This window comes from Athalia rosae, chromosome 4 (assembly GCF_917208135.1).
Source record: "Athalia rosae chromosome 4, iyAthRosa1.1, whole genome shotgun sequence".
In the NCBI taxonomy this organism is placed as follows: domain Eukaryota; kingdom Metazoa; phylum Arthropoda; class Insecta; order Hymenoptera; family Athaliidae; genus Athalia; species Athalia rosae.
This window is the reverse complement of record NC_064029.1, coordinates 7,794,887-7,811,660: the sequence shown is the minus strand read 5'-3', so window position 1 is coordinate 7,811,660 and position 16,774 is coordinate 7,794,887. Positions and strand designations below refer to the sequence as shown.

Here is a 16,774-nt window from a genome sequence, read left to right as displayed (position 1 = left end):
CGGTTGTTACTTGGGGCGTAAAAGCGAGGAATGAAACGACGGGGTGAAGGTGAATGAAAATACAAGGAACAGAGGGGAAAAAGAATGCGGAATACGTCATCGCGCGATACGCGAATAACTTTCGGACGAACGTAATATCGCGCGAGAACTACACGTACAGGGTAGAGGTAACGGGGAACGTTGTCACGGTCCAGAGGGAACGTTTCGGTCCATTAGTTTCACTATTGGCCGGTTCTTGGTAGGTTTTGGTATTGGCTTTCAATATCAGGAGCGACGCGCAAACAATGTCACCGTGTAACGCATGCAAGCGTGCATACATATACACGGCACGCAGGGTAGTCGCAGTTTTCCGATTCGCGGAAGGGGCCTCGGACGAAGTGTAAACGTGATTGAATATTTCGAAACAAGCTAACAAGCGCCTGTGTACGTGTAACGTCTATTAAAACCGACGAACCGAAGCGATTCATAGTTCTTCGTGCGACCGATGGAAGTCCCGCGGGATAAACTGGGGGGCGGGGGGTAAAAATTCGATGGAGCATACGAACGGGGCATGGTTCGCGGATGAATAGATTTCGGATTATCATTTTCCTAACAGCCGCGGGATCGCGGCGTTATCGTCGCGATTTATTCCCCGTACGCAACCGGGGTTCGAACACACGTAACGCGAATAACGAAATTGCCGATTTCCCTCAAAACTCTGTCTCTGTCTCACCGTGTTTATAAAGCGAAATAGGAAAACCGATATGCAGCTGGTGATGCCCCGCGGATCCCTGTACCCTCTCAATTAACCCGACGTAATTAATATTGTGCGATAACTGCTACGGAACCGGAGTAATTGTTGGAGTTGGATACCTCGTATTGACTGGGGGCAGGAAAAACAGCCCGAAATCTCATTAATCGATTAATTATAACAGAGATTCCGCATCGCCGCAGGATATTACGTTCGTCCGCACAGCTCGAATCCCGTCGCATAATTCCATTCGCTAAATCCGAATGACTCCGGCGGACGATGAAATTTTATTCCCTCGACCGAAAAACGAAACTATAGGTACTATACAATTCGACGCGAAACTTTTACCGCGTACACCCGCGCCACGTATCGTACCTACGTGCCAGCTGTAATATACTATACATATTTATATTCCTACATATTTCAGGATCAAATCACAGACAATTGTTGGGAAAACTCGAAGAATCTCCTACTTCGCTTTACACGCTCGGAGAGAAGTTGAAACAAAGTAAATAAATAAATACATTCCGCGAGTTTATATCCCGAGGGATGAGACGTTGCCGGAGAACGTCAAAAGCTCGGGATGCAACGTACCTTTCAACTCTAAAGGGACGGGTGTCCGTAACGTAATAACAGGTCAGATCCGCGATTGTCGCTCTGTTCCCTCGGGGTGGTCGGGATGACGCGAAGCCTAGCCGTTGTAATTACGGAGAAACCGGGATGCCGCGACGATCTCGCTTGATAAAATTCATCACATCCGCGATGCAGCGGTGCGACATTTTTATCTCGAACGTACGTGCGCAGGTGAAAAAAAAAAAAAAACGGGGAAAAAAAATTCAAATAAATAAATAAAAAAAGGGATGGAAGTAAAAAATTTTATATCCTCGTGATCGTCGACGAGAGTCATATACGCGTATAATATATATATATGTATCTATATATGTGTAGGATTAATAAAGCCGGAGGTATACCGTAAGAATCTCAGGAAAGTGAACAACATAGGGAACTCATGAGCGCGAGAGAGAGCTTATGGAAGTTCCGTGAGTGCGAGACAGACAGACTGCCTGCCCCTCCGTTGCCTTTGAGTCCCCACTCCGCCAAATTGTAAACAGACTATCGCTAGAGCTGTGATAGCCTGTTTAAAGAAAATCAATAAAAAAAAGTCTGTGATATCAAGAATAATAAGTATTAATAATTGTAATTAGAATCATTAAAGATTTAAATACATTTACATTAACAAAAAAAAAATTATATTTTCATGAGAAAACCTTCATTTTGAAATGGGAACTTTTTTGAAAATTTTTTAATATTCAAAGGAACAAAGTCAATCATATTGATGCTAATGGTTTTTGTTTTATCAATTGTGAGAGAAAAACACTCTCAACCCGAACGCGCTTACTTAGATGACAGCTCTAGCGATGGTCTGTTTACAATTTGGCGGAGTGGGGACTCGAAGGCAACGGAGGGGCAGGCAGTCTGTCTGTCTCGCACTCACGGAACTTCCATAAGCTCTCTCTCGCGCTCATGAGTTCCCTATGTTGTTCACTTTCCTGAGATTCTTACGGTATACGTGCAGAGTGTGTGTATAGGACGGGAAGCGATGGATTCCACTCATAAATACATTGACAAGATCATCCCCGGGGGATAAAAATACGTCCCCTGTACCCGGTTGATTGTTAAAATTTGAAATTTTTCAACCTCCGCGTCTATCGCGGAATATGTAACTTTAATGTAGAAAATGGGAGCACGAGTGCTCACGATATACGTGTACATACCTTCGTACCGCACCTATCTCTATCGGCATTAGCTCGTGGATGAATCGTGACGCGGATACGGAGAGACATAAAAAGCGTGAAATATTTTAAAGACAAAGAGAAAAAGAAATAGAAATCGAAAGCTCGGCAGCATATTCCGCACGAGGAATGATGGACAGGTATGGTATTCAAGGTGCCGGTCTTTTACCCTCTTCTAATTGGAGTCGACTCATTGTCAGAGAAAAAATCGATCAACCGCTACGCCCTTCGATTCGCAACAAGATTTTACAACGCGGTCGAATCAACGGTCTGGTAAGTTTTCCGTAAAAAATTCGTTCGAATGTTTCGAAATTTTCATTCCTTCTTAATAAAATTGCGTAGATTATCTCCTTTTTTTTCTCCTCTCGAACGAGAACCACCGCGCGAATTCTAGCGACGTTCCGTCGCTGAAATATCCGCAACGGTCTCCCAATGAATCTCCCTAACCAGCGAACATGGGCACGTGACATAAAGTGAGGTTTGCGGTGAAAATGTCATACGTGGTGTTACACCGTAGCTAGGGAATAACCGGCGAAGCTGCACCGACCGGCAGCGAAATTGCCAGTTTAAACATTGTTTCAGTGAAAATACCATTTTCCACGAAGTAAAAGCGAGCATTTATGCGTCCTTGTGCGCAGCGGAAAAATGGTAAAAAGTCGGGCGGCGCTGGGTCAACAGAATAGCCGCTGCTGCCGCTGTTGCGATTTATTCCGTCGTCCGAAATGTAGAGTTCTAATTTAATAGCCCTGGTCAAGTATGAAATAAACCAATTACATTTTAACGTTAACTCGATTCCGGGTTTGCAAAGTAACAAAATCAACAGGTCGGCCCACTCGACGAATCAGCATCTGCAGGGTCCGAGTTGGTTCCTCCCCCCCCCTTCCCCCCCCCCCCCCCCTTCCCTCTGGTTACACAGCGCGTCGTTATCCTCGCCGCTGAAACGCTGACGTTCACGGGTAATCCCTCGGGAATAAATCTAGAATCATCATCGCCTTTTCGTCATCGTCAGCCGCGGCAACTACGAACCGCGTACCCATTCGGGGGTTCCCGCTGCCAACGATCGTCCCTAATTATTTATCACTAATTAGGGACGATTAGTGCTACCGCGGGTGAAGAAAATTTCTTACGATCCACACGTGGACGCACGGCGTCTGTATGCTCGGGGAATTTTGCGACGGTGATTATAATTGAATACCGTACAAAGGGTAGGGAGGTCGCAAACTGCGGCGTGAGTATGGAGACCTTGTATTAAAGTACGTTAACGAGAGTCCTCAATTTTCATCAATTAGTCGGAAAAGAACGTGTAAGAAATTCCCCGCGAATTGGGTTAAACCCGGATTCCCGTATGCATAAGCTCTCGTCACCTGGAAATTATCTCATCCCCCGAAATTCGCGGAATCTCAAAGTTGATTTTACAATTAACGATTTCCCCAAAGGAGAAAGGATCAAACGGGGCCCCTGTACCCTACCTGTACACCCAGCTATGAATATTGTAACCCGCCTAAAAGCGACGGGGGAATACCGAAGGCTCCCTTTTGTAGTGGATTACCCCAACCGGGATGAATCGTTATTCCTCGAGGTAATTTCTTGCGGATCGGAAGCAAGCACCGCGTTAGGTATATCTGCGGTAAGTTTAGGTCAAAGCGCATCGGCTGTGTCCACGGTACGGGGAGAATATATACTCGTAAAAGAATAGGACAGGGTCGACTGGTCGAACAGATTGTGCGAGGCAGAGCGTGCAAATTTCATTTCCTCCTTGTACGGGGGTGTGTACGAGAAAATCCTCGACAGCGTCGATGTACAGCGGGGAGGACGGCGGGTTGGAAAAAGACTGATCGACGAGGAGAGAGAGAGAGAGAGAGGGAGAGAGAGAGAGAGGCGCGGAGAAAACGGGGAAAGAGCTCGGAGGAGCGGAAGAAAAGATATAGGAGAAGCATCGGGCGGATGTACATTTCCGGAAAAACAGATATCGCGTCCCGGGGTGAATTTGGACAAGTGGGGAAACTCACCGTCGCCGCATGTCTCCGTCGGTGGTCTCGCGCTTCTGCGTTCTTATTTCCGCTTTCTTTCTGCACCATCCAAGGTCCCGCGGGCGGACCGAGCCGCACCGTACACGTGTATACCTGTATACGGGAGTCGCGGGAGCTCCGTTATCTCGAGTGTCAGCGTGGCTGCTTCTTCCCTTTTGTATTTTCCTACCGCTTTATTTTCCACGGGGATATTTTCATCGCACGAGCCGCGGGCGTGAGCGTCCCGCGAGTTGCCCGGGGACGCGACGACGACGACGTACGCTCGCTCGCTCGCTCGCACGCGGGGTGGACGACGATGTGCGGGCGTAGTAATCGCGTTATCACTTTTGTATACATTTCCACCCTCCCCCCCTTTCGTAGCGCCCTCCGCGCGTCCTCCGCACCCCCTTCGAAACCATCTTTCGATGAAACGGTGATAATAATAACGACGACGATAATAATAGTTGCAACCGCACCGCCCCCACGGGCATATCCGCCCGCGCGCCTATTCTTCTTTCTCACGTCTCGAAGTGCATCCGGAGCGTGCGGAGGTTGGACGACGAGGGGTGAAATCGAGGTCGTCGAAAGATGCTCGCGGAGTCGAACTCACGTGTAGAAGATAACGGGGTGTATTTTACGTGGGGAAAAAAAAATCGCGGGTTAAATGACTAATTTAATGGGTATGACGGCGTTCCGCGAACCGTCAGGTGGGCCGGATGGGGGTAAATGATGAAAAGACGAGCTCCACGAGTTGTTGAAGACGTACGTTAAAGCTCTGCGTCTGGTTTCAAGCACCGATTCCACGGCGTGTAATTATAATTAAGTAGGCACTCGACTGTATCTGTATACAATCTGCGTGTACGCACACCCGTTCGTTTCTGTGCGTAATATATTTAGTTGATAAAAAGAAAAAGGGAAGCGTCTCCGCAAAACATTGTCTGCCGCTTCTGGGAATTCGCGAGATTCGCACAGAGAGAGGAGAGAGAGAGAGAGAGAGAGAGAGGGACAAAGTTAAATGGCTTTAATTGGATAAGTACTTCGGTGTAATAGGCAGGTTACGCGTTACCTCGCATGAGTGAATTCAGCCCCTCCACGGGGCGACCGCGGGTGGAAGAAGCGAGTCGCGAGTGGATACTTCGTTTCTTTTGAACATTGTTGGTTCTTGGGAAGTGAAAAAAAGCACTTATCTTTTATTTACCTCCTCCACCCCATCCGGCGACCCATCCGAACAAAGGACGATTGAGGGAACGAAAAATTTCCCCTCGTACGACGCATCGCGAAATCTTTGGGTTTTCAAATTTCGAATAACACCGTCGAAAGGCGACCGTAGTTTCAATTGAGATACCTAGACGAAAAGATGAACGACGTTTTATTCAATCACATGAATTAACATCGATAACTTTCCTACACGGTAGGGATAGGTATGTCGATTGACGATAACTCAATACACCTTCTGAGGTAATTGGATATCCTTTGATTATAATTGTTCGATGAACCCCGCGAGATATTTGAGCGGTATCGATAATGGAATATATACTCGAATTACGGTTATTTAATCAGACCGCATTGCACAAATTATTCTACAATTGACGAATAATCGGTTCGCGTGATCGCAAATAGCGTTGGAAATGTGGAGTGGGAATTTGAAAAGCGCTGCTGTCGATAAATTTTCCCATCTTCGGTACCCATCCCTGACAGCCCGAACTGCAGGCCTTGACGTTAAAGTCGAAAGGGTTTCCCAAGGCGTGGATAATCAGGAAGTCGGGAGGGAGGGCGAAGGAGACCTTGAGAGATCGTCGGCGACTCGAAGAATAATGGGCGAACGTCTTTCGGAACGGGTAGCGTACTCCAATCTGGACCATTGGGAGATACGGTGGGTCACATTGAATCCCAATGACAAAATTGCACCGGTCGTAGGGGCGTCCGCGTCGTCGCGTAAGGGGGCCCAGAGTTACTCCGGTTCCATCCGGTTTTCGGAGTCGGGTCGGCGTTCGCGTCAAGATTTACGATTGACGGGGATAAAAAGAAGTCGAGGCACGTTGCGTGGGCTCGTTCGGATCAAAGTGTTTCGCCTATAGAGAGCCCGGCGATTGTATCACGGCTAAAAATCTATGGAGTATTGAAAAAAAAAAAAAAAAAAAAAGGAGAGGAGAGGGAAAAGAGAGAGAAACAAATAGAATAAATAAAAACCGAAACGAAATAAACATAATCGGACCGGAAGCTTTTCCGTCTTATAAGTGACGTTTCTTGAACCGTAAAAAAGAGAGAACGAGCGGCATTATTAAGAAATACGATCTCGGCGTGTTTCGGGCGCCCTTGTCCCCTTTTCGGTCCACTCAGCATCACGCTCACCCTCCGGTTGAAAGAAAAAAATTCACCCGAGTGCCGAGGGTCTCGCTTCCGTTCACTTCATCTCGTGGCCTCGTGTGGACTTTGAGGACTCCGCTACACCGAAAATATACACGAGTACCTACCTCTACCTATACCGGTGGGTGTATGTGCGGCGCGGGAGCGCCGGTGGCTGGAAAACACAGCGGAGACGATAAAACAAACAAAAAAAAAAACAAAAAGAATTATAGAAAAGAAGGGCGAAAAAGTTGTTCAATTTAAACCTCTACTCTTCGCCGTTCATCCCTTCTTTTCTCTTTGGGAAACTTCCCCGATAAGAAGATCGAATGTCGTACGTACGGATCTGATCGTAGTTCCACTTTCGCTCAGGCTCGGGGTATTATATCTCCCCATATTTAATATTCGGTAGGGTATATTCGCGATCTTTTGCGCGCGAACCCCTTTTTACGATCCGGTATCTCGACGGGGGAACGCGTGAATCTCCAGATTTCTTTTCATCCGCATTCCCTCCATCTCGGAGGACGGGGGGGAGGGGGGGTCGCGTATCCGCCGGGGGAAAACTGAAGAAAACTAAACGAAAGTAAATAAAAGTACGCGAAGATGTTAGCGAGCGATCTTAGCCGCGGCGCCGCGGCATCGCCGCAACTTATTCCGCAGAGAGCGACCCCTTCTCCTTTCTCCCCGTTTCTTCGACCCCCACCCCCACCCACCCCTCGCAAAAGCAGCGGCAACGCAGTCGGCGGCGATGAATTACGAGCAAAACTCTGCTTTTGAGATCACCTATTTTTTAAACGTCACATCTGCCAGCCGTAACACCACTCCCGACCACCTTGTTCTCGCTAGCTCGTGAATTACCGCTAACTTTCGCCTCTCCCGAGGCCGCTTGACATTTCGGCACCCCAACTTTCGAGACAAACGTTCATTCTTCACGCGTATTAGGGATCGCTGCCAAGCATAGGTGCATCCTAAGTGCATTTCGCAAACCATTGAGATATTAAAACATCAAAGATTCAAATCCGCTTGCTGCTCCAACGGTGCGACGCCTGATTTTCATTCGCTCGTACGAGTTTGGTGAAAAAAAAAAATTTTCAATTTTTTAATTCTCATCAGTCGCCGTATTATTTAAAAATACAACTGGCAAAAATTGGGCATCCGTCGTAGTCGCGCGGCTCGTAGACGACTCGTCCCCTGGGTTCCGAAATCACGTCCTGCACGAAATAAAAATCCCCAACGTATCCCTTGCACGTCTTCACTTTTCAATGATAATGGAGGGATGAAATATTCCCCTGACCACGGGGTCTGGTTTTAATCAAGTCAGAATTTCAATTCCCTCGCCACGTGGATCACAGGGTTAGTAAATGAGCCCCGAAGGTAGAACCCGCTCCTTACGTAACGAATATATGTATACAAAGTCGGTTGTACATACCCGTCGGCCGATGTGTGTGTGTGTAATACATAATGTACACACACCGAGACACACCGGTGCCGCCGAGTAACAGCGATCAAAACCAGTAAGTAGGTCTACCGGCGAAGAACGAAGACAATGAGGTATTGATTATAACCGAGCAATGTTGTGTAGGCAACAACAGCCGGGCATTTCGTGCTCGCCCTCGACGCCCTCGACGCCCTCGACGCGCAACGAGACCGACTCCAGATAGCTTTTGTTCCTACCGAGGTACGACGTTATGTACCTCGAGTATCAAACCTATGTACATCACACCTGATCGTACGACGGCGCAGGAACGTTTCCGCTGCCCGCGGTCTCCTGTATACATATAACACAATATTCCCGGGAGTTCTACCGATTTCACACACAACGGTGATCGCGATGATATAAACCTGCAGTTGTACGTTACACGCGCACAATTTTCCACCTGCATGTACCGCACCCGCCGGGCTCCCCGCTACTTTGAGCAGAGGCAAAGAGAACTACCGTAAGTTCGCTAATTGGTCGCAATGCAGTTGCGCGAATTGAAGTCACGATCTCCTCGTGGCGCTTTCGCGGATTTCTCTCCTCTACAGCGCAGGGTGTTCCTCGCGCCTGAATTTCGTCGATTGATGTTGTTATCAATTTTCGATCGAGGGTCAGAAATGTTCGATTTTCTTATTCATCTGTAGCGGCGATGAAATTCGTAACGTCGCGACGTTTCGCAGATTCAAGTTACGGAGTCTCTGTTCGAATGCGAAGAGAGAAACACTGCACATATGCACGGGATGTACATACATGTATACAATCTGAAGAGGTAGGCGGATACACGTCGATGGTATCAAATTGATTCTCGACGCGTACATGAGGGAGGAGATCGCGAGTGGGATCGGGGAGGGAATCCAGTTTTGCCCGTTGAAAAACAAGGCTTTTTTTCTTAGCTGGGAATTTATCTGTGAGCGGTTGAACGGTAAAGAGGCGTGACGATGCGGTGAAGTTGGGTTAACGTTTTCATCTCCATTCTTTTTTAATACGCCCTCGCACCCCCTTCGCTTTGCTAGCTTTTTGCTATTTTTGAGCGCGAGAAAAAAAAAAAAAAAAGAATACAACTCGCGTAAAAAATTATCAACTTCACCCTTGTCCGAACAACGTGCTCGGAATTCATCCGGTATTCGACCGAGTGATATGATATTCGATGTAAAAATTTCGTATCGTTCTTCCGGAGGTCCGACTTGTTCGATTTGTTTTTTTTTTTGGTCAACGAAATTTCACAGGTCTGTACAAGTATAACTCTGTGTATTTTTAGATAGTTTGAAAAAGATACCTGCACCGTAGGTATTTCCTTTGATATTCCGCAATATAAAGTAACTATACATGTACACACGTAATAGATGCAGCTTACCTATATCCATGAGGTGAAGTTCGCCGAGATGACGTGCAGCGTAAAGGTGAAGTAGACCGAAAGCGAGTTGCATTCCGGTGGTGAGCAGTAGGGCCAGAAAGCCGGCAGCACAGACGAGCCACCCCCAACCTCCTTCGGGGTAGAAATGAGCCCTCATTCCCGCCACGTCGATTCCTATTATCGCAAATGAATATGCACCCGATAGAGATGGGTTTACACGTTCACCCCCGTGATCCGCACGCAACGAATCAATCAAATATTTCGTCGATCGATTCGCCGATAAATTATCGCCGTTATACGGACACGCGCCGGTATCGGCGAGCGACCCGGTGTATTTTCCAAGGATCGCGATCAGAGGTGTAGGTGGGTGCGACAACTGCCTCGACTCGTTATACGTTTTGCGGTTACGCCGTCATGACGCGTCAGCGTTGGCTACCCGGTTATCGGCATGTCACGGTGCCCGGCTACCACTACCCCCCCGCCTCTCCGTAACTTTGGCAAGTTCCGAGTTTCGGTCAGCGCAGTTCGATTTAATCAAAACCTACGTGCAGTTGTAACACTACGTTGCCTCGTGGTCTGGCTTCGCGCGTATAACTATAGGTATAACGTTGCGGCCGGTGGTACACTGTATTCGCTCGTTCGTGTTCAACCTGTTACAGTACATGTACATAACTGTATCAGTTTCTACAGCAACATTGCATTTCGATCGAAGTTCGATAGCAGCCCCTCCCCCCCCCCCCGTTCGCTCTGGCTGGCGCCTGTTAATGTGTTTAGGGAAAGCAATCATCCGTAATGCTGCATAGGGTTCACCGAACCGCTCTGTAATACCATAAATATACATGCGTACGGTCGAGCTTCCCAACGAAAAGGAATCCACCTGTCCCAACGTTGCGTCGAGGATCAGGTGAGAGGAACAATCGAACAAAAAGAAACATCGAGACACGAGGAGTCGGTAAAATTTTCGACGTACATCGAGTGCAGGACGATTATAATATCGCATTGCAAGTATTTCGAGCGTGTCGGTAGAGACCAGCGGACTAATACGGAATACGACTGGGGGAGGGGGGGGGGGGGAGTTCGAGGATCGCTGACCACCGGCGGATATGGCGAGGACCGAAACCGAACGTAGGGTTTACCCGGGTAGAAATTATGGGCAGGTACATTCGGCGGGACAATTCCACTGTCATAGGGGATACGGAATGCATGAAGGACCCGGCAGGATTTCCGTACCAGTACGTTGTGTAACGCCGGCGTAATACAAAGCGAAACAATTATCCCTGTAGCGAGCGGTGCAGTAGCACAGCGGCAAGTTTGCGGAGCAAGCTCCCGGGGGATAGCCATAAAGGTGAACTTTGCCTTGCCATTTGCAGGACTCCGCGTCCACGTAGGCGAGAACTTTTTATCGAGGATTAGAGTGCACGCAAACTCGAAGTAACGTACGCACACGTAGACGGTTGCGCGATATCCGAAACTAGTATGGAAAAATATTTATACACTGTATTAGCATTAGGGCGTACATAATACATGTAATACTGAAAATGTATTCGCGCGTAGTTTGTCATGCGGGAGTCACGTTTTATTCGTTTTCGGGTCGGATCCGTAATACCATTTTTCCTAAAAACAAGAACTGGCTGCTACGTTCAATGCGTACTCCAGCGAATAAATGGCATAAAGCTGAGTTATTCCCCGTAAATCAGCTGAGATACGTTTCTAGAATGAAACTGTATGCCCTCCGCGCGATCCATCGAATGTGTTACATATATATATTTACTTATTTTCTTCTTTTTTCCCCATCTCTTTTGTCTCCCATTCCACCGTCGGAACGATTCTGCTTTTCAGAAAGAAAAACTGTTTGTATATAAAATGCTCGGTCGCTGAATATTTTTTCATATTTTATCCGATTTCCCCCCCCCCCCCCCCCCCCCATTCGCTTCGATCTTTTCAGCATCCCCGTAGCAGCTGTAATCCGATGAAACGGTTTTTTCCTCGCAACTCATTGATTTTTTTTTAAAAAAATAATTATTCGGAATGTTTTTTCAATCTGCATTGCAAAGATTTTCGTTATTTCTCCCGGCGTACATGAATATGCCAATTCACCTGGTCGTCGAAGCGCAGGGACGCAACGGTGCAAACTCCTCAGATCATCAAGACCCCAATTCGCGTTTCCCGCCATACTTTCCTCGACGTCGGCCGAACGGAGTCGTGGATCTGGAACATATTTTCAAAATTATCACCCCATTATCGAATAAGTAACGAAGACTATGTCTATCCATTTGTCGTTTTCACCGCTGCGAGTATAACGTTTCTCTGCGAAATCGCGCTACTCGTCAGCGAATTATTTATAACCACGTTCCGAAACAACCCCGCCCAGGTTACACGTATAGTTTCTAATTGTATATCGTTACGCATGTAAATTTGCACGATAGCTATGGTAACCGCGAAACAATTAATTAACCCTAAGCTGAGCTCAAAGCTGGGCCAGCGTAATAATGGTAACAATAATAATAATGCTGACATCCTTATTGCCAAATGTTAAGACCGCAACTCAGCGTGTAGAGCCGTATAACTATATAACTATCAGCTATTCCGCAAGCTAACCCTTGGCCGAGCCCGACGCGCCTACATCGTTCGTGTACAAATTTCGCGTTTCTCCATATCTGAAATTTCACAGTAAAATGAGTAAAATGAGCTGCCATGATTTCGGAGGTTCAATGACACGAGAAAGAGAGATAACGAGATTTCGTAATGGGTTTATCAACGATCCGTAGCACACCGGAGCACCTTCGTAATCATCCGTGAACTCGACAGCGACGAAAGTGCGCAGATTTATTTTTTCTTCAGTTTTTTCCGTTGCAGCGTAAAATGCAGCATAGCGTAGGCGGAACCGCGAGAGGTCCATATCCGTACGAGGGATACGAAATTGAAATGTGACGTAAGACGAAAGAGTGGAGAGAAAGAGAGGAAAAAAGAAAAAAAAAAAAAGAAAAAGAAATGAGGCTTCCTTCTGGCGGGAGTTCTGAATTCCGGTTGGAGGCAATTTTGAGCCTGGAAAGTGGAAGGAGGTAAGTAGGTACTCCAATGCTTTTAGTCAATTGCAAGTAGTGCCTTGCGAGTTCAAAGCGGTAGAAACTACGATACATTTGGTGAATTGCAGAAATTAACTCGATCCTTTTACACCCTCTGAGTTACGTGTGCTTCTAAGGTGCGGAACTTCACGTTATGATCCGTCCATTGAAATCGTGTCACCTTTGACAAATGCTTCGAAAATTTCCAAAGCTCTTTGCACCGAGGACACAATTTCGATCGTTCGTACGGCTAACGAAGCGTACAATTTTTTCCCACAAAGGTTGTACGGATATCCAAAATTGTGGGCGAACGGGAACATAAGATTCGTGACGAAATTGCCACTCCGTACGTCGTCGTTCGGGTTAACGGTTTTTTTTTTACATTTTTCGAAGGCCGTCGTCTCTTTTGTATTAAAGTTAGCGAACGATTAACGGGGAGGAGGGTAGTGGAAAGTTGAAGTCTGCTCATCTCGCCGCCGTGCGGAAAGAAAAAAGAAATAAATAAAAGAGGGGAAACGAAAGAAGGCGGAAAAAAAAAAAAAAAATGTTTTGAAAGAAAAGAAAAAACGGAAAAAGTCGAGCCCTCGGGCCATGGGACGTTTAACAGTTGTAAGGGAAACTCAAATTTGTCACGAAGCAGACTTTGCGACGTTCGCCTGTACAGTGGCTAGTATTTTTTGGAAAACTAAGAGGCCAAGGTATGCTGAAAACTCCACAGCGCGGATGAAAAAGTTCCGGACAAAGCAAACCCGCCTACCTTGGTTTTTACCGCGTCTGAGGATGATGAAAAATGAAAAATATATAGAAAGAAGTAAAATTTTATACCTCCGAACGACTGCCGGAACTCAATTCCCAACTACTCGGCAATTTTTCTCGACCCAGGTATACGTACTAATACAACCTGACGGTAAATGCGCGGTAAAAAGATTCCTCACGGAGGTAAAAATGGAGGAGTTGACCTATCGGTACTACGTTTTCAATCAGTTAATTTCACCTGATCGCTATATTTCTCCACCCCCGCCCCCTTCCAGCCGCTAACAAAAATTGTGGAATGGGATTCCGAACGGCCGAGATCTGGTGGTTGAGTTGCTTGATTTTCTGTAATAGCTACATCTGGTTCTCCAATCTTATATCTCGATGTTTACATCGAACGTTTTCTCTGTATTGTTTTCATCTCGGATCACGCGTCACGTACACCGCGAGCATCGAGGAAAGTAAATTGAAAACACGAAGAGAAAAACGTGAAAGAAAAACTCACGACTCACCCTCGCAACTACTGTGTCCTAACTAACACTTTTGTACACGCCACCTACGCCGTGCGAATTAAAAGCATGATAAAACGAAAAATAAATACGAACAAGACATTCGAAAGGTAAAAGAGCAAGAGCTCGCGTGTGCACGCGGGTCGTTAAAATTTATAGAAATATTTAACGAGGCCGTCGCAGACCGTATTGTGAAATCGAACATTTGCGTTCTTATCGTCGGCGAGGCGATGTGTAACGCACCTGCGGAATCCCTCGGTTATTACGCCCGCGACTTCTCCCCTTTTGTCATCAAACTCCTTCCGACTAACTCTCGCTAGTCGGAGTTTTCTTTGCCGTGCACCAGGTCGAGTTTAGTTGCAGCGTTGTTCAGGTGAGACGATGAAGTTACCGGCCGTTCAAAGGATTCCAACTCACAGTAGCAAGTTAAATTGAATGAGCCTCGCGATCTCATGTTTATAAGGTCCCTCCCTTGTTTGGATCCCGCATCGATCGCCGGCTGCCAAATTATAGCGCCGGTATCTTCCGCGTTCAAATTCTCCCCGCGGCTCACCCCCCCCCGCCGAACGCGAAAGATCAATGCAAACCGATCCGATAAAGACGTACCCATCGAACGTCTGCAATTGCCTCGTTACGTCAAGTGCACCCCGACGAACAGAGGCGGTATGTCGATAGCCAACAAATATCGAAGCATCGAAGACACACCGCTCGGTATATGTGTGCGTGAAACGTTGTACCAAAATTGCCAATTTTTTTCGCTCCAATCGTCGACGGCTCCGGTTCCTCGTGATCTCTTTGATCGAACCTTTGTCCGAGAATAAAATTTTCCCAGCAGCGATTTTTCAACCGGTGTACAACAGCTGAGCGTTTTCATTGCATCGCCGTTCGATACTTCTTTGCAGTCTACACCTATCGAATAAGATATCAGTTTAGGTCGCGAGGAGTTCGGAACAGTCCGACTACACAACGCTGCTGCAGTTTTTTATCGAATTTCTGAAATGAACGAAAACTCTGGGTAGCGGCTACGCGCTAAGTGCGTGGAAATCGCGCAGTCGGATCAAACGTAGGGACGCTGCGGCGTTTGGCGACGATGGAAAGGTACGAGGGGAACGAAAAGAATAAAAAAAACGAACGTTACGTCGTGTGCTAATGCAACGCCATCCGCAGCTACCGCCGTCTAGTCAAGCTACGGCCTGCAGGTTGCAGTCCTCAAAGGACGGAAGAGCAAAAGATACGTGCACCGCACGTACCTACGTCGGTGCACACGTGCGACGTACGCCCGTGTATTGTGCGGAATGGGCATGAAGTATAAAAGGTACATTTACAAAAACATTTATTTCTTCCCGTACGTATTTCATCTAGACATAATGCGCCCATGCAGATATAAAGTTGCACGTTGTGTATAGTCACAAATGGACTGGACTCTACAAACCTGACTTGCATTTCGACGTTGAAATTTTGCCGTTGGCATCCTTTTGTCAACTTTTATTCTTTATTCCAACCGTTTCAGAGATGTGGCGAGGGTTTGAATCGCGAGTTTGGGGCGCGGTAGTAGCGAGGCGAGGCGAGTAAACGGGACGAATAAAGCCCCGTAAATTGGAAGGGAACGTTTTTTAGTCTCCGAGGATATACTTCGGGTACCGAAACGCAGTTCGGTTTAACGTAATTGCACGGACACCTCGTTCGCTGGACGTAATTAACATAGCCGTTTTTCTTTCTTCCGCTTCATGCGGAAATCATTTCGCGACGGATATTTTCGACGAATGTTTCACGCGTGTACGCACTACCCCTCGCTACGAGTCTACTCTATTTCATTGCTGATGCGATTGGTCGCGATTTTTTTTTCACTCCAACTCGTGAGTTTTTCGATTATCCCAGAATTCACTCTTGCAGAAATTCCATTCGCATGTGTGCGGAGCGGTAACTTTATAATAAGAGATTGCATCCCGACCTCGACCGGGTGCAACTCGACGGAGCTGCCTGCATCCTTCCGTATAATCGCGAGAGAGGGAACCAAAGAGAATAAAGGATCTCGGGATATCCTTGCGGAAAAGAAGCTGACGTCTAAAAGTGCTCGAGTGATTCTTCGGGGGGAAATTTACTCCGTTTACTAAAATCCGATCGCTTTGAGCGCGGAAAATTCAGTAAGAGAATCAAAAAAAAACACCGAGGTCATCAATTGGATGTAATTGGTAAGGATTTTTGTTTCCCAAAGTATTCTAATAACGTGTAATTTCTGTATAATTTTTGCAGCGAAATGAAACCCGCTCAATTTCATAATACATTAAATGCAACGCGTTTGTCTTTAGGTAGAGAAAAAAATAAAAGTTGAAGAAAAATTAGATGGAGGATAAGTACTACCGAGCGGGTCGGCGGATCGGGACTTGCTCCGCAAATGAAATTTTTTTCCAACATCTCCAGAGAATCACGGTCGTCTGGTTTCAAGTCGTCTAGCGGTGAGCGAAAAACTGGAATATGATATTTTGATTAATTGAAAAGCCGCCTGCCGGGACGTACGTACGTCTGATTTCTCCCGTAGTTTTCCCACCGGTTCGTGGGGGTAGCGCGGAATTGCGACGAATAGCGCTGCCGAGAGTTTACAGGAAAAGTGGTCAATGATCGTAAGTAAACATCGTGCCCCAGGTGGGTACGGTACAGGCGAAACCGTACCGTACAAAGCCGTTCTGCCGTCTGGTACAAAAACGCCCACGTGTTGCAAAAACGCCCACGAAACCGTG

The 16,774-nt window shown here is 46.9% G+C and overlaps 1 protein-coding gene across 1 annotated transcript in view; it reads right to left on the bottom strand.

Moving 5' to 3' along the window:
• Window positions 1–16,774, bottom strand: part of LOC105692599 (monocarboxylate transporter 10-like) — a 78,198-nt gene that overhangs the window by 19,425 nt on the left and 41,999 nt on the right. Inside the window, exons 5-6 of the mRNA XM_048654726.1 lie at window positions 11,807–11,917; window positions 9,710–9,883 (exon numbers count right to left, since the gene is read on the bottom strand). Coding sequence (XP_048510683.1) covers window positions 9,710–9,883; window positions 11,807–11,917 — 285 coding nt within the window. The remainder of the gene's footprint in view (window positions 1–9,709; window positions 9,884–11,806; window positions 11,918–16,774) is intronic.